The sequence below is a fragment of the Neoarius graeffei genome, chromosome 5 (assembly GCF_027579695.1).
Source record: "Neoarius graeffei isolate fNeoGra1 chromosome 5, fNeoGra1.pri, whole genome shotgun sequence".
NCBI classification, from domain to species: Eukaryota; Metazoa; Chordata; class Actinopteri; order Siluriformes; family Ariidae; genus Neoarius; species Neoarius graeffei.
Window position 1 is genome coordinate 20,250,333 of NC_083573.1, and position 25,000 is coordinate 20,275,332.

A 25,000-nucleotide genomic window follows, 5' to 3' on the forward strand; every position below is an offset into this window, starting at 1 on the left:
CACTGAAAGAGATTGATAAGGTGGTTGGGCAACTGATGGATGGCCTCAAACAGATGAACCTCCATCGATGTGTCAATATCATTATGGTTGGAGATCATGGTACCTCTGATCACTCCTTTGATGATGTGTATTAATATTAAAGGTGTTCTAATTAACGGGGTTCTACTCACCCAAGAGATCGTGAGTTCTACTCGCGGTCGGGTCATACCAAAGATCATGGCGAGACATGACGCAAGTAGGGAGTCAAACTCTTGTGGTTACCAGAAGATCAGGCTCCCACTGTTAGCTTATCTATGTAATAGATGAGCAGCAGAGGGCTATAGAAACTGAGATCGGTGCTGCCTGATTTGCCTGGTTAGTACTTTGATTGGAGACTGCCTAGGAAGACCAGGTCCTGGCACAGGAGGGACTTTGACTTAAGCTGTTAGTTAGAACGTAGCTGTTGCAAATTTTTAAAATTGATCAAACTCTGTGGGAAAAGCAGACTATGGTAAAAGATTAGTAGGTTTGATTTAATCTGTCTTCATCTTAACAAGCCCCCCCCAAAGTCAGTATCAGGTTTCATTTATGATTCCTGCATTGTCCATATTTATGGACAAGTATTTTTAAAAGGGATTATTTTGTGAAACTGAGTGCAATAGCACTACCAGTGGTTATGATGTTGTGAATTAATTGTAATGAAACCAATGCTGGAGAATCATGCATCACGGGTGTAATGAACGGGAATGAAGATTATTTCCTCGGCAATATTTTTTTTTCCCCAAAAATGCATTCAGAAAAGTACTAAAAATATTTAGACTAAGCATGTATTGTCTGATCAAAATACCAATTACGCAAAAGGGCAGACAGCATATAAGATGTGGGATTTTTTTTTTTTTTTTTTGAGTGCAATGGTTAAAATTTTATTACTGTGTTTGCAGTTTGGAGGAAACACTGAACTACAAACCCGATTCCAAAAACGTTGGGATGCTTTGTAAAATGTAGACAAATACAGAATGCAACTGATAAAGTTAGTGTTTTTTGTAAATATTCTGAATTTGATACCTAATATACATTCCCAAAAAGTTGGGAAAGTTGTTTTTTTTATTTTTAATAACTTTTATTTAAAAAAAAAAGCACGTTTAGAACATTTTACAGGTAAACAGGTTAATTGGAAAGGCTCAGTCATTCACAAGCAATGATGGAGTAAGATTCACCACTTTCTGAAAAACTATGCAAGCAAATTGTCCAAGTTAAGAACAATGTTATTCAATGTACAATTGCAAGAAATTTAGGGAGGAGATCATAAACAATCCATATCATCAAAAGATTAAGTGAATCCAGAGAAATCTCTGCACATAAGGGGAACGGCTGAAAACCAACATTGAATGCCTGTGACCTTTGCTCATTTAGGAGACACTGCATTTAAAAACCAACATGATTGTATAAAGAACACTTCAGAAAATCAGTGTTGGTAAAAACAGTTCGTCGCTGCATCTACCATGCAAAGTGAAAGCCATATAATAAAAACAATATCCCAAAATGCAGCTGAATTCTCTGGGCCCGAGCTCTTTTTAGATAGATTGATGCAAAGTGGAAAAATATACTGTGGTCTGATGAGCCCACATTTCAAATTGTTTTTGAAAATCATGGACACTGTTTCCTCTGGGCTAAAGAGCAATTTGGACCATCCGGATTGTTACCAGCATAAAGTTCAAAAGCCAGCATCTGTGACAGTATGGGGGTGTGTTAGTGCCCATGGCATGGGTAACTCACACATCTGTTCAGGCAGCATTAATGCTAATATATAGATTTAGGCACTGCCTAAAAGCGGAGCTCCCATCTGTTTCTGGGTTGTAGAATTTTCTTACATCACAGGACCGAAACCATCAGAAAACAACTCGATGGGGTTGCTCACTGTTCAGCTGTTGGGTTTCCTGTAGTGGCAGGCACACGCACACAGGACCGATACCATCAGAAAACAACTCGATGGATTTCTTTATGTATCTACACTCTATGCCTATGGGGCACCGCTTGCACGGGCCAAAGGCCTACGCAGGAGTTCTGCTAAAAGGGGCATACAGATTTTGGAACAACATGTGTTCCCATCTAGACAACACCTTTTTCAGGGACATCCCTGCTTATTCCAGCAAGACAATGCCAAGCCACTTTCTGCATGTGTTACAACAGCATGGCTTTATAGTAAAAGAGTGTGTGGGTGCTAAACTGGTCAAAGACAGTTTACCTGCTTCCCATTAAAAATGTGTGGCATATTTATGAAGCACAAAATGACAATGGAGACCCCAGACTGTTGAGCAAAAGAAGTTGTATATCAAGTAAGAATGGGGAAAGAATTTAATGTTCAAAACTTCAACAATTAGTGTCCTGAGTTCCCAAACACTTACTGAATGTTGTTTAAAGAAGAAAAAAAAAAAAAGTGATGTAACACAGTGGTAAACATGCCCCTGTCCCAACTTTTATGGAACTTGTTTGTCATCAAATTCAGAATAAATGAATATATATTTACAAAAAACAAAGTTTATTGGTTTGAACATTAAATTAAATATATTGTCTTTGTATTGTATTTAATTGAATAAAGGTCAAAAACAATTTGCAAATCATTGCATTCTGTTTTTATTTACGTTTTACACAGCACCCCAACTTTTTTAGAATTGTAAACTTATGAAATATTAAATTATAAATCATTAATGCAGCTCCCCGTGTGTGTGTGTGTGTGAGAGAGAGTGTAAATTTGCCCTGGTATTTTGCCTGTTAAAAAATGTGTAACTTATTTAGAAGGGCATCCTGCAAATATTTTTACAGGTTTGTTTGTTTGTTTGTTGGTAAATGTGTATAGCAAACTGTTAACAGTATAACTAATTCAAATTCCTTCTTCATGGTGTACCTTGGAGTGAAGTAGGCATCTAAACTGTACTCTGTCTTAGGGATGGAGGAAGCTCACTGTGACCATACAGAGTTCCTCAACTCTTATATGTCCAACATTGATGATATCAACCTGATTCCTGGCTGTGTTGGGAGAATCAGAGCTCGAAATCAGAGCAACTCAAAATGTAAGCAAGTCAAGAAGAGAGTGTAGAATTACGAAAGTATTGCATCATCAGTCTACCAATGTGGTGTAGTTGGTGTACATGTTATTTGGACTGTTGGTACAGCACTTATGTTTCCCGGATTCAGAATTCTTTTTATTTTATTTCTATCAGAAGGTCTGGCATTGAAACAGTAACAAATTTATTTCTCTATTTCTAGATGATGCAAAAGCAGTAGTGGCAAACCTTACAGTGAGTCCACATGCTCACATAGCTACACATCCTCTCTTTTTTTTTTTTTTATATCATTGTTATTCAAGTGTAAATTAGGCATTGTAACTCTGCTGCATCTGACTCCTATTGTAGTGTAAAAAGCCAGACCAGCACTTCAAGCCGTACCTGAAGCAACATCTTCCCAAACGCCTCCACTATGCCAACAATCGCCGCATTGAGGAGATTCACCTGATGGTGGACAGAAAATGGCATGTAGCAAAGTAAATAAATACATCCATAATGGTGAATCAAGATGCATTGATGGGCATAACTGTAACACATATGATATAGAGGTATAGTTATGCTAGATTAACATCTGTTAATTCAGTGAAAGTTTGACAAAATGCAATGTTAACTGAAGTTGACAGGTAACATGCGATGCTAAATTAGGACTCCAATGCCTGATGAGTTATTTAATTTGTTCATTTTAAAATATTTTCCCATCAAATTGAAAGCTATTGTAATTGACAATTCTGAACATCAATAGCTGAATGTTAGTTTCCTTACAGAATGTTTGTCACAGTTTCATTGCACATAGTTCAAGTTTTATTGGTCACATATTACAAGTAATTACAGTGAAATTCTTATGTACCTTAGGTCGTTGCGAGTGTAAAAGTATATAGATAAGAAATTAAAAACTATAGAAATAAAGGGGAAGGGGGGAACTATATTAATGAGTGGACGCATGGCAGAGATGTGGTGATTGTGCGGTTACGAGTCCTTAAAGTCCAAAGTGCAGTAGTGCATAGTAGTGTACCTTGTTATCATTGTGAACAGTTCAACAGTCTGATGGCCTGAGGGAAGAAGCTCCTCCTCATTCTCTCAGTGTTGGCTTTCAGCTGTCGGTAGCATCTCCCTGAAGGCAGCAGGGAGAACAGTCTATTATTTGGGTGGCTGGGGTCGCTGGCGATCTTCCTGGCTTTGTCCTTGCAGTGGTTGGAATAAATGTCCTGTAGGTTAGGGAGGGTGGTCCTGATGATTCTCTCAGCAGAGTGAACCACCCTCCTGAGAGTCAGCTGATCTGTCTTGGTGGTGCTTCCCATCCAGTTAGTGATGCTCCCACTCAGGACACTCAGTAGTACAGGAGTAAAAGTTCCTTAGTACCTTGAGTGGGAGTTTGAAGTCCTTCAGTCTCCTTAAGAAGTAGAGGCGCTGGCAGCCTTTCTTGACCACTATTGCATCTATCATCCAGTTATCTCAGTGGCTATTTCACACACTGACTCATACATTTTCAGTCAAGAAAATGTTTGAAAATTATAAGAAACCCTGTGATAAAGCTGGAGTTAGATTATAAATGGACAAAAACATCACGTGTGGGTGTTTTTTTTTTGGGGGGGGGGGTCTGAAAAAGAAAAAAAATAATGACAGATACAAATTTGACTGAAAGTTACCTTGTGGCACTGTTGACTTTCACTACCTGAAAGCATGCCATCTTGCTCAACATGAAGCCCACACAAAATCTTTAACTGTTTAATTATTGTCGGGTATTATCATTTTGATGAAGAAATATCTGTAAAAGAGGTTTTTATTGCTCTGTACTATACATTAAGCCTTTTTCATTTGTCTTCTTTTGGCTGCTCTCGTTTGGGGTCACCACAGTGGATCATCATGATCCACAAATTTGATTAGGTTTTCACACTAGAAGCCCTTCCTGAGGTAACCCTCCCCAATCTATCTTGGGATTGGCACCAAGTATGCACTGGCTGGTGCCACACCTTATCTGCATGTCTTTGAACTGTGGGAGGAAACCCACACAGATATGGGGAGAACATGCAAACTCCACACAGAAAGGCCTCCATTGGCCATGAGGTTTGAATCCAAAACCACCTTGCTGTGAGGCGACGGTGCTAACCACTGTGCTACCCTAAACATGTTTGTCAATTTCTGATCTCTCTAGATTTATCACATGGCTTATTATAATATACACCAATCAGCCATAACATTATGACCACTGACAGATGAAGTGAATGACATTTATCTTGTTACAGTGGCACCCGTCAAGCAATGGGATGTATACATTAGGCAGCAAGAGAACAGTCAGTTCTTGAATTCGATGTGTTGGAAGCCAAAAAAAAAAAAAACACACACACAAGCGTAAGGATATGAGCAACTTTGAAAAGGGCCAAATTGTGATGGTTAGATATCTGGGTCTGAGCATCTCCAAAATGGAACCTCTTGTGGGGGTATTCCCAGTATGCAGTGGTTAGTATCTGCCAAAAGTGGTCCAAGGAAGGACAACCGGTGAACCGACGACGGGGTCATGGGTGCCGAAGGCTTGTTGATTCACGTGGGGCACAAAGGCTAGCCAATATGATCCAGTCCCACAGAAGGGTTACTGTAGCACAAACTGCTGAAAATTACTGTGCATACTTTTATATTGAAAGTATAAAAAGCTGAATAATTTATGCAATACTACCAAAAGCAGATTAATTTTTTAAAAAGTCCAACAATTGTTTTCCACCCTGATTCCCCCCCCCATGTTCCAATTTTCAGAGTTTGCTAAATTTTGGCTTTCACGTCACATGGCTTTCATTATGCATCACTGATAGTACATCCATCCATATCTAAGCTCCAGTTTGCTTAATTAGCCAGCAAATGTAAGGCTTGTAAGAACTCTGAACATTTCCCTTAAACTATGTTAACTATACAAACAAGTGCCCTGGAAATTTCTTTCAGTTTTTAGCGCTGCTGTTAAACCCTCAACCTTCAAAACTCATAAACATTCATTGCAAGCCCACACTGGAAAGCCACTATTCCTAAAGCAAACCCATGAGGTAATTCCCAGGACTAGTGGCATCCTCGGAAAACATTCCATAAAGAAGATGGAGAAGAAGACTTATGGTCAGGTCTCCCTATGCTGTTTGCCTTGGCATGTATCAGTGCCCAACTGAAAAGGTTCTTTCACACTGACCAGTTGAGATACAGACCTGTCTAATCGGTGGCACCAGAGCTCTGAAGCAACAGTTTCTTCACAGGACAGTTTCTCTGCTGTTGGAAACTGTAGCATGGAGGGTTTTTAATCATATGCTTGAATGAAATAAGCTGAAAGCAGAATGCTGGTGTGTTAAAGCATCCAGCTGTGGTCTGATTTTACACTGTGTGCTTACTGCATTAAGGGAACCACAGTATTTACTGTAACATTTAATAGGTGTCATTATCAGCCATGATCAAAAGACTTTCTGTTTAGTTTGAACAGTAGCTTGAGATTCATCAGGATTCTGTGTCTGTTCATACGAACTTGTATATTTAACTTGTGGAATGTCAAATGGGCATAATGAACCAGTTAACTTTGTCTGCCACAGAAAGCCCCCTGAAGGGAAAAGGAATCTGAAGTGCGGCTTCTCAGGTGACCACGGATATGATAACAAGATCAACAGCATGCAGGTACACACACATGGTCCCTTGTTGGATTTAGAACTGAGTTGTGGTGTGTTTCTCACCCATTTGATTCTCTCTTTTTAGACCATTTTCCTTGGATATGGACCAATGTTTAAATTCAAGACCAAGGTCCCACCATTTGAAAATATAGAACTGTACAATGTCATGTGTGGTATGACCACTGTTATTTTATCTTTCTGTTGTCTTCACTAATTTTACGTGCCAGCAGATTCACACTTTTAAAAAGAGAATACTAAAATTCAAAATTTTCAAGTTGTAGGCTACATGAAGCTAATGCATTATTTTCTGTTAATGGTTACACCATAGCATATAACTGAGTGATAGATGATTACTTACAGACGGCATATCTCAGATCCCATAGCTACACTAGCAGACCATATTGTAGAAATAATCGCTACATGTTCTGTGAATTACAATCGCTAAACTTTCTCATATGTGTAATTTTTAGATCTCCTTGGCTTGAAGCCAGTCCCCAACAATGGGACCCATGGTAGCCTGAACCACCTGCTGAGAAATCCTGTCCACAAACCTAGCATGCCTGAAGAGGTGTCCAAACCAACTGCATCTGGGCTAGTCAATGCCATAACTGATGACCTGGGCTGCACATGTGATGAAAAAGTCAGTAACAAAGTATATTCAGAGCGTCATTATAGACTGTCCACTGAACTATGTGATAACATCTTTAAAGTATGCACAAATGGCAATATGAACCATTCATGTGACTAACCTAAAACCACATTTTCAAATTGCCTAATTATAACCGGTTATGAAAAAGCATCTCCTTCCAAGTCTTAGCTTTGGATTATTGTGTTTCTTAGTAACATAAAAGGTAACTGTAAACCCATTGCATGTGCAGTATATTCTGTGCTTTATTCTGCTTTTTTGGTCTTGTCCTGTATTTCTGCAAGATGTTGCACTGCAATCTTACAAGGTAAATGACATTTAACACTTGTGTTCTGTTTTAGTCAAAATAAATTTATTGTTCCTGCAAGTGCAACAGTACTACTAAAATCTACAATTTCAGAAAGTGTGTTCTCTTTGTTGCACATAAACTATTATTATATGGACACAAGTGTTTTACTGGGAAATATACCACTCCCACTGTTCATACGAGCTACATCTGGGACACAGAGAACCAAAACTGTAGCATAAATCTCTATCACTCATGAGGAAATCGCTGAATTGTTTTGATAAATTTGGGTACTTTGGGAATGTGTCTATATAATAAAAAGAAAAAAAAATCACATATTGGCTTGAAGATATGAATTTTATCTTCGTGTTGAAAAACTTTGTATTTTTCATACAAAATACATCGTGGATCTGAGTGAATTATTTCCTGAAATTTCACTCTGATGACATCACTCCCAGTGGTTTCCTGCTGACTGTATGCGTGTTGTCAACATGGCAAACCAGTTCAAAATTAAAATTCTTTTCAAAAACTTGCATTTTTTTTGTGGATGTGTCCATATAATATAAAACAACATTATGTGGTGGGGGTGGCATGGTGGTGTAGTGGTTAGCGCTGTCGCCTCACAAGGAGGTCCAGGTTCGAGCCCCGCGGCCAACGAGGGCCTTTCTGTGTGGAATTTGCATGTTCTCCCCGTGTCCGCATGGGTTTCCTCCGGGTGCTCCGGTTTCCCCCACAGTCCAAAAACATGCAGGTTAGGTTAACTGGTGACTCTAAATTGACCGTAGGTGTTAATGGTTGTCTGTGTCAGCCCTGTGATGACCTGGCGACTTGTCCAGGGTGTACCCCGCCTTTCGCCCGTAGTCAGCTGGGATAGGCTCCAGCTTGCCTGTGACCCTGTAGAACAGGATAAAGCAGCTAGAGATAGAGATGAGATTATGTGGTGGTGTGATGATATGAAGTTTATCTTCTTGTGTTGGAAAAATATTTTCACTTGTTCATGTCGCTCACATATTCACCACTCAAAGATAAATTTCATATCTTCACACAACTGTGTAATATCGTATGATATAAGCTGAAAGCAGGGGGAAAATAAATAATATATATAAAAGAGTCTAGCCACATTCACTGGATGTGAGCAATCACACACTCTGATTGGCTACTAGGCTATAAGCTCGTATACCGTGAATAGAGAAAAACAAAATGGCAGAGCATGTTGCTGAACCAACTGAGGACAAAATAAAAACTCAGACAAAACCCCCAAAAAATACAAAAAATACCCAAAGTATGGAATAAAAGTATTTGATAGTAAGAACAACTTTTTTATTTTTCAAGAATTATGATGGCATTTTTCATGAATTGCTACTGTCATTTTGCTGGTTTATTTACATTCTAAGTGGAAATTGTTTTGTCAGACATTTTGTTTAAAGTTTTTATTTATCGAATTTGCAAAAAATAAAAGTGCTCCGTTTCTCAAAATTCAGTGAATGTGAATATAATAAGTTATTCCACTCAATCTTGTCATACATAGCTTATAGCCAAGTCTGCACTATGCGCCTTGTTGGCTATCAGCTCATGTTCATGGAATAACTGTTTATTTATATTATATAAATAAACACAGATGATCATAGTAGGTTTAAGTTAAGAATAACTAGGTGCTTGGGTTGCTGTTTCCATCAGTATTATTGTATTTAAATTGGTCAGGACAGAGATGGAGAAGCTAGATTGGGAATTTTAACATCAACTTTGCAGAGGCCCTGGAGCTAAGTTGTGAATAGAACAATATGCTTAAAAGAAAGGCTTAAAAGAAAGAAGCAGAATAATGTTTTCTTCCTCCAAACAGTGCTCTTGTTTAAACCCTCTTGCTAGAGATTTTCACCTTTAATCTTTTGCAGTTGCGTTCAAAAAGTAGGGGGCAGAGGGCTTTGAAAGTGTCCCTGGTAAGAGCCTATAACCTGGAGTCACTGTGGCTCTGTCTCTTACAGAACAAAGTGGAGGAACTCAATCAGCGACTGAGACAAGTTATTGATGGTAATTTCCCCTGCCTGAGTGTCAATCCAAATAACACACATACTGTTTTTACTATAGGACTAAAGCTAGAAAAATGACCTAGATATTTCTCAGTGTTTCATATTGAGATTTTTCAAATGGTTGCTGTCTGTATATAGCTTTTTTAGTACTTTTTGTATTTTAATATACATGTTCAGTAATGAAATTTAATTTGTTAGATTCAACTTGTATTCAAGTCAAATTAGCAATAAGCTTTTGAAGCTAGGAATGATAGCTTTTCCATAGGTATTTCTCTTATTTTATAGACAGCAAGAATCTTCCTTATGGTCGACCAGCAGTCATGTTCAACACAAAGTACAGCATCTTGCACCACAGTGACTACATCAGCGGATATAGTGAACCATTTGCCATGCCTCTGTGGACCTCCTTCACGCTCACTAAACAGGTACGATTCTCATGTACTGAACTCCTCATGAAGTGAATCTGACCCAGGACTAGTAAGAGACTCGAGTTGGATTTCAAACACTGTTTCCATTCAGCAATTCATATTTTTTAAACAATTTACCACCAACAATTTATTGCTGTGTTATTTTGAACTAGCAAATACACTGTGTGGCACTAGGATACACGACACTAACGCTGACTGTGTTTGCATTGCATTTATCGGTGCAATTATGCTTTCTTGGATGCAGTGCTGTATGTTTGAGCAAGTAGCACTGGTGCTAGTAAGTGATGTAGCACAAAGCGAAATATTTTAGAACTTAAAAAAAAGCATTCCCATCAGGGATATACTTTGTCACTTTAAAAGGCACACAGTTCAGTTTATAAAATGCAAAACAAAACGGTCAATGAAGAGTTTGTTCGATTGTTGTTTTTCATTTGATCAGTTGTATTAATTAATATTCCAGGCTAATTATACATTAAATTGGCCAACAAATAAAACATCAACTTTGTTCTTGGTCATAAATTAGCCTGAGGAAATTAATATAACTGCTCTGGATTATATGCAAGCCACAAAGTTATCATTAATGCTCATACTTGTATAGATATTTAGGCAGTGCCTAAAAACAAAGCTCCTGATGAGTGTATGAACACGTTATTTTCAAGGACACAAAATCGACCTGAATAGATTAATAATGTAGTATCTGAACCATCAAATGTGTATTTCATGTCAATAAATTGCTGTGTTGTCTTGTGAGAGTGATACCAATGAGATACGCATTGGTACATATTCTTTCTTTGACACCACATGCCATGTGCCAGAAACAACAAAAATATATATTATGGTGTGGCTCTGCTGGGTGCCTAGTAGACAGCAGTGAACCAGTGCTTTCATGTCACACCATTACTATATAGTTAGGATTGAATATCAGTCCTGGATTCGAGTACTACAAGCCTGATAAAAATCCATCTATCTTATGTGAATAAAGATACAAATTTAGTTGTCTGGTAGTCAGGTGTTTGAGATGTGTTGCTTTGCACTTATGTTCGGGTTCCCTGTGGTGGTATGTTTGTACGTATGGACGTCGTATGGTTGCAAAAGCCATCAAAAATCAGGTTGATGCATTACCATATTCTCTTAAGATTGGAGCGCCTAGATATAATAAAATTGAATCAAATCTTCAGCCACATACCAGTATTTACATAGACAAACAGACGACTCTTGTCATATTGAGACGTATTTTTCATATTTTTAGCCCTTTAGTCCAGGATCTCTCTTGCATGACATTTCAAGAAGGGCAACTTTCTCACACTTTCATATCGATCAGGATATTTCTTCTTTTGAAATGTGATTTCTGTCAAACTAACTAATTTTACAGCTGGCCATATGGTTTGCATATTCCAGGTTGACGTTACTGTTCTACCTGAAGCTCTGAATACATGTGTGAGACCTGATGCCCGAGTGCCTCCAGCCTCCAGCCAGTCCTGCACCAGCTACCAAGCAGACAAACAGATCTCCTACGCATTTCTCTACCCACCTCGTGAGTCATACAAATGAATAACTTTAATAATTGACATGAAGATATGATCTATTGGGTATTTTCAAATGAGTGTTCCACACATTGCTCTAAAATCTAAAGAGATGGCCTCGGCATCTCGAGTTGCCAAAGACAACACTAAACACAAGTTCCAAGTCTGATACACAATACAGTATATTATACATTCACAAGATGAATTAACAGTGTAGAATTATACCAGGTGGGTGGAGCACAGAAGCGCAGCAGGTCAGAACTGAGTTCTCAGTAACTCTTTTTATTTTAGCTTTTCAGCTTTATATAGTGTGTGTATATAAACACACACACACACACACACACACAGATATATATATATATATATATATATATATATATATATATATATATATATATATTGTGTGTGTATATGACACACACGTGTGTTCTGGTCGGGAGAGCTCCCTTCCTCTGCGCTCCCTCTTCTCTTATAGGGCACGGTCACTGGGGAAGACGCACAAACAGGTTAATTCCCGTCAGGTGCAGTGATTCTGCCACTTACCTTCCCTGATTCCGCCCTCCCTTCACAGTCCGACGCTTGACCACGCCCCCGCTGCCACAAACAGCTTTAAGATATTCTTAAAGTATCCTAAAAATTTATAAAATACTAAATTTCAGTGTATTCACTTAACTTTAAGAAGTCTTATAACTTTAAGTGACTTTCCATGACTTTAGATTTTTTTTAAATGCTGTTAAAAAGGAAGTTTAAGTTAGCTACTAAATTTAACATTTAAACATACTTAGTCATCAAGCGACAGTAGATGGTTAAAATCTTTGCGTGAAAATAGATTGTCTTTTTAAACAGTCCTTTTGGTGTAAAATGGATAGCCTTTATGTAGCCTTTATGTATTGTGGAAATTATTTATCTATGTCATTGTAATTATATAAGAAGCTAAAAGGTAAATACTTAGGTTTTTTTTCTAATTCTTAGAAAAAAAACTAAATCTTAAGAGCAATTATACAAACAATACTCAATCATTTTTATCCCCCGCTGGCCGAAAGGCCCAAAGGGGTATTATGTCGTGGTGATGTCCCTCTGTCGATCCCAGGAAGGGTACTCGCCTTCTGAAATCAACTCCTTTCATAATTTTTGGAGGAATTTCATGAACCTTGACAGGATTCTTTTTTTATATGTCGGTAATACACGTATTGCAATTTTGTTCAATTCAGTTGCATTTTACCAGAGTTATGGGTCTTGATTACCAAACTTGTACTTTGACAATTTCATGAGGGTGTATTAAGCACTTATAGCATTAGATATAGCTGCCAGCGGGGGATATTGTGCACTCAGAGCACGCTTGTTAAAAACTTCACACTCATTGTATCTGACAGAGATTCTTTGTCAAAGTTTTAATTTTGCTTCAGACCACTTAAAAATGTAGTGAGCTGTTGAGATGCAAACTAATCTCTCAATGCATCAGAGTTGCTTTCCCTGAAAAAGGAAGGAAGCGTCTACCAACCAACTTGTCACACTTGTTAAAGACCAAGTCTCACTGATAAACACCACATAGTTTCATCATTTATGTTCATCAATTTTAAAAAAATGCAGAATATGTGAACTTAAAACGATGTTCTCTGTTACTTGGTTCATAAAATAGTTTCACTCTTCACAAGAGACTTGATTTAAAAAGAAAAGAATCTTCTACCTCTCTGTTGAAAATGCAGTTAAGGAACTTTGCTATGGCCAACATGAAATAAAGCCACATAAGGAAGGAAAATTGTTGCTGTTGGTGCTCCCTCCCTAATTCATTCACGTTGCTACAATCGTTTTCTAGTGTTTGTTTATATCTCCGCTTATTTTGGAAATTCAACAATTTAGTTGCTTGATTGTGGCTTTCCAATGGAGGCCCTATATTAGTTATTCCACAAAATCAAGTTGTACATGAGGTGATGGTTGATGAGGCTATAAGCCATGTACGACAAGATTCAGTGGAAGAACTGTTTTATTACATCCACATTCACTGGGTTGAGAAACAGCATTTTTTGCAAATTTGATAGATAAAATCTTTATACAAAATGTTCAGCGAAATCATTTCCACTTAGAATGTAAACAAACCAGTGAAACGACGGTAGCAATTTGTGAAAAAATGCTATAATAATTCTTGGGGGGAAAATGCATTCTTACCATCAAATACTTTCATTCCATATATATTTATTTATTTATTTATTTATTTATTTATTTGCATTTTGTTTAGGGTTTTCTTCTTCTTTAGGGTTTTTCGGCGGTTGGCAAACCAACTTAAAAGGGCTGGAGTGTGGAACAGGAGATATTGGGTGGGTGGGTGGGTGGACCAAATAAAATTCTTTTAGCTATTTCTGTTTCTTTTAAATACTTAATTTTGGGGGTTTTGTTTTCGAGTAGAGGTTTTTTTTTTTTTTTTGGTCCTCAGTTGGTTCAGCAACACGCTCCACCATCTTGTTTTTCTTTGCTCAAGGTATACGAGTTGATTGGCTACTCTACTACTAGGTTATCAGAGCACACAACTGCTCATATCTAGTTAAACATAAAAATAGTGTTTTACTGGGAAATACGCCACTCATTTATCATATGAGTGACTATTGAAATATCCTCACTCATGAGGAAATCGATTAATTGTTTTGATAAATTTGGGTACTTGTTTGTGAATATAATAAAAAGAAAATCACATGTTGGCTTGAAGATATAAAGTTTATCTTCTCGTGTTGAACTTGCATTTTTCATATGAAATACATCGCAGCTCTGAGGGACATCAAGAGTTTTAATTTTGAACCGTTCGCCATTTTGGAAACACGTCTAGTTAACAGGAAAACACTGGGAGTGACGTCATCGGAGTGAAGTATCACTCCGATGACGTCACTCCCAGTGTTTTCCTGTTAACTAGACGTGTTTCCAAAATGGCGAACGGTTCAAAATTAAAACTCTTGATTTAGCCTTCATATTTTTTGTGGATATAATATAAAGAATATTACACAGTGGTGCAAAGATATGAGGTTTATCTTTTCATGTTGAAAAATATTTCACTCATTCGCATATTTTACACACCACACACACACACACACACACTGAGGGGCTCCCATTGAAATTTTGGATTCTCTGAGGTGACTGGCATAAGCCGTACTTACTATGTAACTGGGGAAAAATGCATACGCAATTAAATGATTTGCTCTGTTTGGTCCTTGTGTCATTATTGACAGAGTTGGCCTCCAGTAACGATGCAAGATATGATGCCCTGTTGATCACCAACACGGTCCCAATGTACCCAGCATTCAAACGTAAGTATGCAACATTCAGTATGTTGTCTTTGTACTATTTCCAATGAAATCTAGGGTTCCCGTGATTTGCAAGTCATCACCATTATGGGTTCCCCCCATTTTACACAGCATCCCGGCTTTCTTGGAAACTGGGTTGTAAATGCAAGCAACAATGCAAAAACGATAACATGCAGTTGTAATACAATTGTAATACACGCATTCATAAGCAGGAGACATTTTGTACACGCTTTTAACTATTGAAAACGTCAGACGGTGCTGAGGAACTGAGCATGTAAATTCCTGATGACATGCTGTGTTCCCAGACTTGTTTTTATTATTATTTTTGGTTGCACCATTGTTTTTATTATTCTGTTAAAGTATTGTTCTTTAACAACTCTGGGCTTTCAGGAACAGGTGTATTGAGATTGTTACACTTCTGTTGCATGCAGATTGATTCCATTCAACTAATTATGTGACTTCTGCACCAAAACTGTAACAAATTTGAGGTGGTGGATATGCAAGGGCAGACAGAAAAGAACCAAAAACTGCAAAACAACAAATTACTAGACCAAGGCTACCATTGGCAAGCTCAACATGCAACCCCATTTCCAAAATAATTGGGATTGTGTGTGTGTGTGTATAAAACAGAATATGATGATTTGGAAATCATGGAAACCCATTATTTCATTGAAAATAGTACAAAGACTAAATAACAAAGTACAAAAACTATCAAATGTTGATACTGATCAATTCTATTGTTTTTTGAAAAATGCATGCTCATTTTGAATTTGATGCCAGCAACACATTTCAAAAAAGTTGGGACAGGGGCATGTTTACCACTGTGTTGCATCACATCTACTTTTAACAACACACTATAAATATTTGAGACGTGAGTAGACCAGTTGCTGTAGTTTTGAAAGGGATGTGTTGTCCCATTCTTGCCTGATATATGATTTCAGCTGCTCAACAGTTTGGGGTCTCCTTCGTCGTATTTTGCATTTTATAATGCTCCAAATGTTTTCAATGGGAGACGGGTCTGGACTGCAGGCAGGCCAGTTTAGCACCTGTACTCTTTTACTACGGAGCCATGCAGAATGTGTTTTGGCATTGTCTTGCTGAAATAATCAAGTTCTTCCCTGAAGAAGTTGTCTGGATGGCAGCATGTTGCTCCAAAATCTGTATAATCGGCATTAATGGTGCCTTCCCAGATGTACAAGCTACCCATGCTATGTGCACTAATGAACCCCCATACCATCATAAATGCTGGCTTTTGAACTGTGTGTTGATGACAAGCTGGATGGTCCCTCTATTCTTTAGCACAGAGGACACAGTGTCTGAATTTCAATTCATCAGACCACAAGACAGTTTTCCACTTCACCTCAGTCCTTCGTAAATGAGCTCGAGCCCAGAGAAGACAGCGGTGTCTCTGGATATCGTTTATAGATGGTTTTAACTTGTATTTGTGAATGCAGTGATTAATTTAGTTTCCAGACATGTTTGAGTTCATGCAGCAATTCCCACGACAGGATCACATCTGTTTTTAATGTAGTGTCGTCTGAGGGTTCAAAGATCATGGGCATCCAGTGTTGGTTTTCAGCCTTCTCCTTTGCGTACAGAGATTTCTCCAGATTCTCTGAATCTTTTTATATGAACAGTAGATGATGTGATTCCCAAATTGTTTGCAATTTTATTTTGAGGAGTGTTATTCTTAAGTTGTTGCACTATTTGCCCACACAGTCTTTCATTCTTTCCCCATCTTTATTTCTGATAGACTCAGCCTCTCTGGGATGCTCAGTCATGTTACTTACCTGTTGTCAATTAACCTAATTAATTGTGAGACATTCCAGGTGTGTTTTTTTTTTTTAAACTTTTCCAGTCTTTAATTGCCCCTGTCCCAACTTTTGTTGCTGGCGTTAAGTTCAAAATAACTGTATTAAAAATAAAATTTCGCAGTTTAAACATTCAGTATGTTGTCTTTGTACTATTTCCAATGAAATATACGGTTCCTGTGACTTGCAAGTCATTGCATTCTGGGTTTGTTTGTTTGTTTTAATTTTCATTTTACATAGCATCCCAGCTTTCTTGTAAACTGAATGCAAGCAACAATGCAAAAACAATAACATAACTGTCAAAACGCAGGCACTTGCAGGTGCAGGGGAGAGCAGGTGCGGCACAAACTGTAACTGAAGCTAAATCGTGAGACAAAAATCATGGTCAGGAAACGGGTGTGGGTCAATCGATCAGCGAACAGAGTGATACAGGATAGACGAGGAACCAGGTCAGAAGAATAGCGAGAACTGAGGTCTAAATTGGGAAGTCCATCAGGAAACCAAACGGCTTGATGTATTCAGGTATGGGATACAGAACAATACTTCACAGTGACTGAGAGTAAGAGCTGGGCTTATATAGGGGAAGTGATTGCAGGAAAATTGGAGGCGGGTACAGGTATACTCTGATGACGAAGGGCGCTGTGAATCTTGGGAGGTGTAGTCCAGAGCGGCCATGTTTGGAGGCTGCTCTGAACTCTGGTTTTCAGTGCTGTTACTGACAACCACAGTAATGCTCAGCAGCTAAAAAGGGAAAATCCAGAACTTATGTAGGGTAACTAATCAAGGACGTAACAAGAATTGAATAATTATTCAAGCCACTGTACACTCAGTCCGTTTCTCAGACAGCAGCAGGACATTTATTCAGTATTTAAAAATTCAAAACATGTTCAGCTCTTAAAAAGCAGCCCCAGAAGACCATGCTTGTATGTATACAGATGCAGTGAAACTATTTAAGTTCGCAAATAGGCCCGATGAGAAATGCAGGCCAGACCAAAAGGTTTCATCAACAAAAGGCAACCACAGTCTTGTAATATAAAATTTATATTATAAAAGAAGTAAATTTATCCTTTTAATTTCATTGCATAAAAACATGTCATGCTCTCATTGTACCCCTAGCAGCAGCTTGTAACCGTAGGTTTTGGTGGGGCAGGACGTTAGGATGACCTCACTCAAGAGGTAATTAGGATTTTAACGGAATTTAAAATTTATGGAGTTGTGAACAGCTGATGGATGAGCTGCCACTAGTAACCCCATTGGTTAAAGTGAGTAAACTATTCGCCGCTCTTATCTGTCTGGAACTGATGGTTTTTACTCATGATTTTCCGGTGTGTTTTGGCTTTTAAACTTCCAAGACCTGATGGTTTCTCCAGACTATTCCTCACTCAATCTATGTCCAACTGCATTTAATGAACACTTTATTGTACAACCCCTGGCAAAAATTATGGAATCTACACGCTTGGAGGATGTTCACCCAGGTTTTTTTTTTTAAACTTCCAAGCAAATAAATCAGATATGAGAGAGACAAATTTATTTAATGGTGCTTCCCCCCCAAAAAAAAAAAATCATGTAAAGGAAAAATTATGGACTTGTCAACAAACACACAAAAATCACAATTAGTACTACCATAAGTCTGAATTCTTTGAGGACCTCATGGACTTCACTAATGAAAGACAATACAGGTAGTCGTTGACTTACGACCTATGCGACTTACGACCGATCGATTTTACGACCGTCTGGTTATGACTGGCAAGTGTTTCCCAGCTGAGCTAGCTGAGCATACGACAGTTTCCGCCCCAGCTCCTGGCAGCGCCTCTCGCCGCGTACAACAGTTTCCGCCCCAGCTCCAGGTGCATGCGCAGTCTCTCTCATGCTCCCTCACGCACTCAGTCATACAGTTTCCACCTCCTGGTTTATAAAATGAGCAAATGCTCCCGCCAGCCCGAGCGCTGCAACAGCTGATGATGACGTAGACGACACACAGCCAAGCACCAGTGATGCCAGCGGTCACTAAATTTTGTATTTTGCTATGTTTTACATTTGTATTTTGGTATGTTTCAAACTAAAATGTTTTCTGTTTTTCACACCTGTATTTCGTATTTTTTGTTTTGCACATATTAAACGAATTGTACTGTACGCAGTGTAGTATGCAGTGTTTGGCTTAAACCAAATAATGAGCCAAGGTAATGAAATAAGAAAATGTTGATAAAATAAGACTTTAAGATGATTACAATATCATTACACATCACAATATGCTTACGTTCATTTAACATAGGCCGACTTACGACCAGATCGGTTTATGACCAGTCAGTCGTAACCAAACGCAGTCGTAAGTCGACGACTACCTGTATTCTTCATCAGTCAGGGTCCAGCTTTCTCATATAGCAGTTGACAGATCAGTTTTCCATGATAGAGCCTTATCATGGACCAATTTGTTTTCATTTCCACCATAAATTTTCAATTGGCTTGAGAGCCAGACTGTTTGCTGACCATGTCAGTGAGTTGATATGCCTTTCATGAAGAAAAGCTTTAACACATTTTGCTCTGTGGCAAAATGCATCATCATCTTGGAAAATTACTTCACTACCATTCAGTGATGGAATGAGAAGTGTCCAAAAATTCACTGTACACCTGTGCACTGATTTGTTGAAGAAATTATTACCATTTCTCTTGGTCCTTTACCTGACATGCAACCCCATATCATCAGTGAGTGGGGAAATTTGATTGTTTTCTTCATGCAGTTATCTTTATAAGTTTTATTGGCACGGCAACAGACAAACGTTCCAGCATCATCTCCTTGCCCAATGCAGATTCATGGGTCATCACTGAACATCACTTTCATCCAATCATCCACAGTCCACTCCCGTTCATTTGTTTTACATTTGTTGTGCATTTTCTCTTTCCAAGGCATATTGCTTAGCATTTTCTATCAGCTTCCTTGGTCTACCTGTATGTTTTCCTTTTATAACCTTCCCATTTCGATTATACTTGCACCAAATTTTGGACACAGCTGACTGGGAACAACCAACATCTTCTACCAGACTCCGTGTTGGATTTCCTTCTTAACTTTTATAATCTTTTCCATTGTTTCAATTGACAACTCCTCTTATTGGGGCAATGTTTCCTTTCAGTTAGCCAAATCCAACAGCTCATTAAAATCTATGTGTACACTTTTAAATGAAGATTAATTTACATTTTTTAGACTTGTGCCAGCATTTATTTTAGAAGTACAAATTACAAAGTGATTCCGTAATTTATTCCTCTACTACTTGATCTGGAAAACAAATATGCTATGAATTAAAATTATTTTCCATCCATCCATTATCTGTAGCCGCTTATCCTGTACAGGGTCGCAGGCAAACTTGAGCCTATCCCAGCTGTCTATTGGCGAGAGGTGAGGTACGCCAGATCAGCACAGGGCTAACACATAGAGACAAACAACCATTCACACTCACATTCACACCTACAGTCAAGTTAGAGCCACCAATCAGCCTAACCTGCACGTCTTTTGGACTTTCTGGACCCACGCAGGCAAACTCCACACAGAAAGGCCTTCGTCAGCCACTGGGCTTGAACCCAGGGCCTTCTTGCTGTGAGGCGACAGCACTAACCACTACACCACCATGCCACACTTAAAATGATTTAATTTAATTTGTTTTGAAGTATTTTTCACAAAGCCAGAATGTTCAGCTATTAAACAAAAATTAATTTCATAATTTTTGTCAGGGTTGTAGTTACTGAATTATATGCTTTGTAGTTGCTTTTGGTGGTTAGGTTTAAGGGATTAAGCTAATGTTGGCTGAATTGGAGATCTGATAACACAACTAGCCAGATTAACAGTGCAACATTATGATGGTAAAATAAGCAATTTCAAAATCTTTCGAATGTGCTGGCAAATACTAGCACATTACTGTGTCAATATAATGACTTTCTGAATCTTCTGGAATGCAGGATCACTTTCTCTGCTCCACTTGTTTCATTTTAAGGTTGTCTGCCCGTACTATGACCAGAGCTATGGACTGTGACTGAACCCCTTAATAAACTTCACCAATCACTCTCCTGCATTCTTCATATTTGACACACAATTAAAATAAAGCAGCAAAATGTCTGATTTCTGTTTGCGAGTAAAGTATAACTAGATGCAGTATAGTTTACTCATTACATGGCAGCTTCACATGGTTCACTGATAATTGATGATAAACTGCCAATGGAATAGACAAGGCAAGAACATACTGTATGGCCAAAAGTATGTGGACACCTGACTATCACACCAATATGTGGGCCTTCACCAGTCTGTTCCTAGAAAGTTGGAAGCTGTTGTATGCTGTTATAAGATTTAATTGATTTGAACTAAGGGGCCCAAACATGTTCTAGCATGACAATGAATAAAGCAGGGTCCATGAATACATGTTTTGCCAAGGTTGGTGAAGAAGAACTTGAGTGGCCTGTGCAGAACCCTGACCTCAACCCTACTGAGCATGTTTGGGATGAACTGGAACATTGATTGCATTCCAGTCCTTCTCATCTGACATCAATGCCTGACCTCACTAATGCTCTTGAGCCTGAATGGACAAAATACCCACAGCCATGCTCCAAACTATAGCATAGTCTTCCCAGAAGAGTGGAGGCTGTTATAGCAGCAGAGTGGAAACAACATCTGGAATGAGTACAAGATTGTGATAGTTATGTGTCTACATACTTTTGGCCATATAGTGCATTGTCAGCCACACAGTGCATTCAATGCTAAGCATTAGAGTGAACAAGAATAGAAGGTAGCATCAGGAAATCATCAAACATAAAACAGCTGTTCATGTTAAAGCCGAATATGAAAGCAAATGCTTGAAGTCTGCCATGATGACCAGAAGGCATTTGGCTGCTCGGAGCATTTAGTGTGTTCTTGGTAAATGAGGAACAGCGTCACGCAGATTTGATTTTGCTCAATGAAGTCTGGTTCAAATGATCAGGTTGTATAGAGTCTTCTGCGTAATCTGTTGTCGTTCTGAGGTGGAATGGCCTTCATGAAATTCGGGGGGGGGGGGTCTTTAAAGAAGAGGCTGTGTGTGTGTGTGTGTGTGTGTGTGTGTGTGTGTGTGTGTGTGTGTGTTGGTGTCTTTCAAAGTCGTGTGTGTATGGGCTATGGTATGAACTCCGGTTAGAAATGTCCCTTTGTATGAGTAGTGCGTCACACACATCACATCCCCTAGAGGAAATACATCAGTTAACACACACGGATGCCAACAGAGAAATATGCATCAACTACAACATCATGTCAAATACTTACCCATAGTTTTGCTTACAAAATGCCAAGAAAACAGTGAAGCTGGCACAAAAATGTCATTGAATGTAAAGAAAATCCATTAGTTCAGTGGAAAATGCAAGTAAAGCACTTCCGTACACAGATACTTCTGTCTGTCAGATCTTTTTAAACTGCTCTAAATGTTTAAATTATTAAACAATTCAACATTTACCAAAAAAAAAAAAAACACACAAATACATGTATAAACATTCAACACATTTTCAGTGTTAAAGGACGTAAGTTTATTTAAGGCTTCACATTTCGCATTGTCTGCTTTCCATTAGCTGGACTGGAACAGGGAGCACTGAAGTTCCCTTTGAAGAGCTGCCACCTTCGGAGTTCTCTCTCCCTCTCTCTCTCTCTCTCTCTCTCTCAAAAATGTCATCTAATCACTTCTCTTGTCATGAAATAATTTATTGATTATAATGTGGCAAAATGAAAAAGTGCAAGATCGTGATTTTAGTGGAGCTCCATACTTAAGAGAATATCAACCTGATTTTTAATGGCTTTTGCGATCGTACGATGTCTATACATATGAACTTGTACCACCACAGGGAACTCAAACAGAAGTGCAAAGCTACGTATCTCATAAACATAAGATAGATGGGTTTTTATCCAGCGCTTATGTTTAATTTGCTTTTAAAAAATAATGTGGGCTTATTTGCTAACACTGTAGCAGTCCTTGGCATTAAGAACAACAGCAGAGAGTCTCAGATGGGTGCAGATGCATTTTATTCCTCTTGAACACAACTACAGCATCGAGCACTGGACATTAAACACCATATACTGTACACAAGCACTGTGAAAACTAAAGAAAACAAAAATAATTAATGTAACATGGTTGTAAACAAATACATAATTTTGTAGAGTAATGTTTACAGACTATGCTCTGAACGTTACACACCTTGCTCCACTCAACCTCTACAAGTTAGCCAAATGTGCACCATTAGCTTCTGCGCTCAAAGTCTCATGCTAAACCATGGTTCAACCAATGCACTGAACACAACCAAAACGTACTCAGTAAACAGCACACACAAACTTTACACTGTGCATAAATGATATATCAGGATAACAAACAGTAAAGCTTTATAACGTACCATGCTAAACCTCTGACGGAGTCACATGGTGAATATAAACTCCACAGCGAGTGTCTGTAGGCTAACAAATACAGCTTCCTGGGCTGACCGCTCTGCCTGAAACAGGAATAATGAGTGACCACTCTGGCCGCCCCTTACAAACACATTTTACACTTATCAGGAGCTCCGCTTTTAAGCAGTGCCTAAATAGATATTACTTTGACTGCATACTGGCCTCCTTGTCTAAATATCCCTCCTTCTCTTTATTTGTCTATCTGTCTCTCTAGGCATGTGGACATACTTCCAGAATACTCTGATAAAGAAGTATGCCAGTGAGAGGAATGGCCTTAACATGGTTGTCGGGCCCATCTATGACTATGACTTTGATGGCCTTCGGGACACTGAAGAGAAGATGAAACGGTAAGAGAATTGAGAAGATTATGAATATTTGCATTGTGGAAGAGGTTTTCCAATTACCTTTTGAATTTTGTTTCGCACATACTATAAGGCTGTTGAACAGTTTGTTGCTTTTGTGGAGTAACATTGGAAAGGTCATTTCACCCTGCCCTATTCCAAGGCCTCGAAACACATACACACTACAAAACCATCCAGACTAAGCTTTGTGTGTTAGTCAGAAGACATTCTGTTTGTGGACAAACAATGCAATCATTATCTGATTTAAGCAATTACCAGATTATTCAAGTGATATACCGGAATTCTGAGTTGATAATTGCATTAATCGGCATATATACCAATCTGGCACAGCAATATTATCATTTTATTACTTTTGTGCATATGAGCAAATGAAACTCCATAAGGGTTGTTTCACAATCAGGGTATAGTTTGTGGGTCCGCAATAGTCCAAAAATCAAACTTCAGATTTTTGTGTTTCTCTGCTGCCAAAAATGATCTTTTGAGATGGAAATTAACTGTGCAGAATTTCAGAGCGACAGGTCATATACTGAGCCTGTTACTTGTGGTGAGAAGACAGCATAGAGTGCATTTCTAAAACTGACCCACTTTCGTATAGTCCACTAGAGTAAGGTATACAAACTGTTGAAATGTGATTATAAGCCCAAAATTTCAAGGACTGTGCAACAATGTTTGTACATGGTGGTAACTGTAATAACAACTGAAGTGGGTATGATTCTTGTGGTTTTCCAGAGAGGGCACTTTTTGACGGACTCACATTTCAACTATGTGTGAAGCTCTGCTGTAAATATGTCTCGCGTCTGTTTCAAGTCCTGGTTTTATTTTGGTTTTTTTACTGTGCAACGACAGAGTATTCTGCTTCAAAAAAGACGAATACAACCCCGATTCCAAAAAAGTTGGGACAAAGTACAAATTGTAAATAAAAACGGAATGCAATAATTTACAAATCTCAAAAACTGATATTGTATTCACAACAGAACATAGACAACATATCAGATGTCGAAAGTGAGACATTTTGAAATTTCATGACAGCAACACATCTCAAAAAAGTTGGGACAGGGGCAATAAGAGGCTGGAAAAGTTAAAGGTACAAAAAAGGAACAGCTGGAGGACCAAATTGCAACTCATTAGGTCAATTGGCAATAGGTCATTAACATGACTGGGTATAAAAAGAGCATCTTGGAGTGGCAGCGGCTCTCAGAAGTAAAGATGGGAAGAGGATCACCAATCCCCCTAATTCTGCGCTGACAAATAGTGGAACAATATCAGAAAGGAGTTCGACAGTGTAAAATTGCAAAGAGTTTGAACATATCATCATCTACAATGCATAATATCATCAAAAGATTCAGAGAATCTGGAAGAATCTCTGTGTGTAAGGGTCAAAGCCGGAAAACCATACCGGGTGCCCGTGATCTTCGGGCCCTTAGACGGCACTGCATCACATACAGACATGCTTTTGTATTGGAAATCACAAAACGGGCTCAGGAATATTTCCAGAGAACATTATCTGTG

At 38.5% G+C, this 25,000-nt stretch overlaps 1 protein-coding gene across 2 annotated transcripts in view; it reads left to right on the forward strand.

The window, feature by feature from the left end:
* The window catches only part of enpp2 (ectonucleotide pyrophosphatase/phosphodiesterase 2), a 175,225-nt gene that overhangs the window by 134,248 nt on the left and 15,977 nt on the right, over positions 1–25,000 (forward strand). The window contains exons 12-23 of one of the 2 annotated variants that reach the window (XM_060921389.1): positions 1–99; positions 2,925–3,050; positions 3,247–3,278; positions 3,393–3,520; positions 6,602–6,683; positions 6,762–6,849; positions 7,147–7,316; positions 9,501–9,636; positions 9,921–10,060; positions 11,462–11,597; positions 14,802–14,879; positions 23,344–23,476. The exon at positions 1–99 is cut by the window's left edge and continues 10 nt beyond it. In XM_060921389.1, coding sequence (XP_060777372.1) covers positions 1–99; positions 2,925–3,050; positions 3,247–3,278; positions 3,393–3,520; positions 6,602–6,683; positions 6,762–6,849; positions 7,147–7,316; positions 9,501–9,636; positions 9,921–10,060; positions 11,462–11,597; positions 14,802–14,879; positions 23,344–23,476 — 1,348 coding nt within the window. The remainder of the gene's footprint in view (positions 100–2,924; positions 3,051–3,246; positions 3,279–3,392; positions 3,521–6,601; positions 6,684–6,761; positions 6,850–7,146; positions 7,317–9,500; positions 9,637–9,920; positions 10,061–11,461; positions 11,598–14,801; positions 14,880–23,343; positions 23,477–25,000) is intronic. The other variant, XM_060921390.1, reaches the window with a different exon arrangement.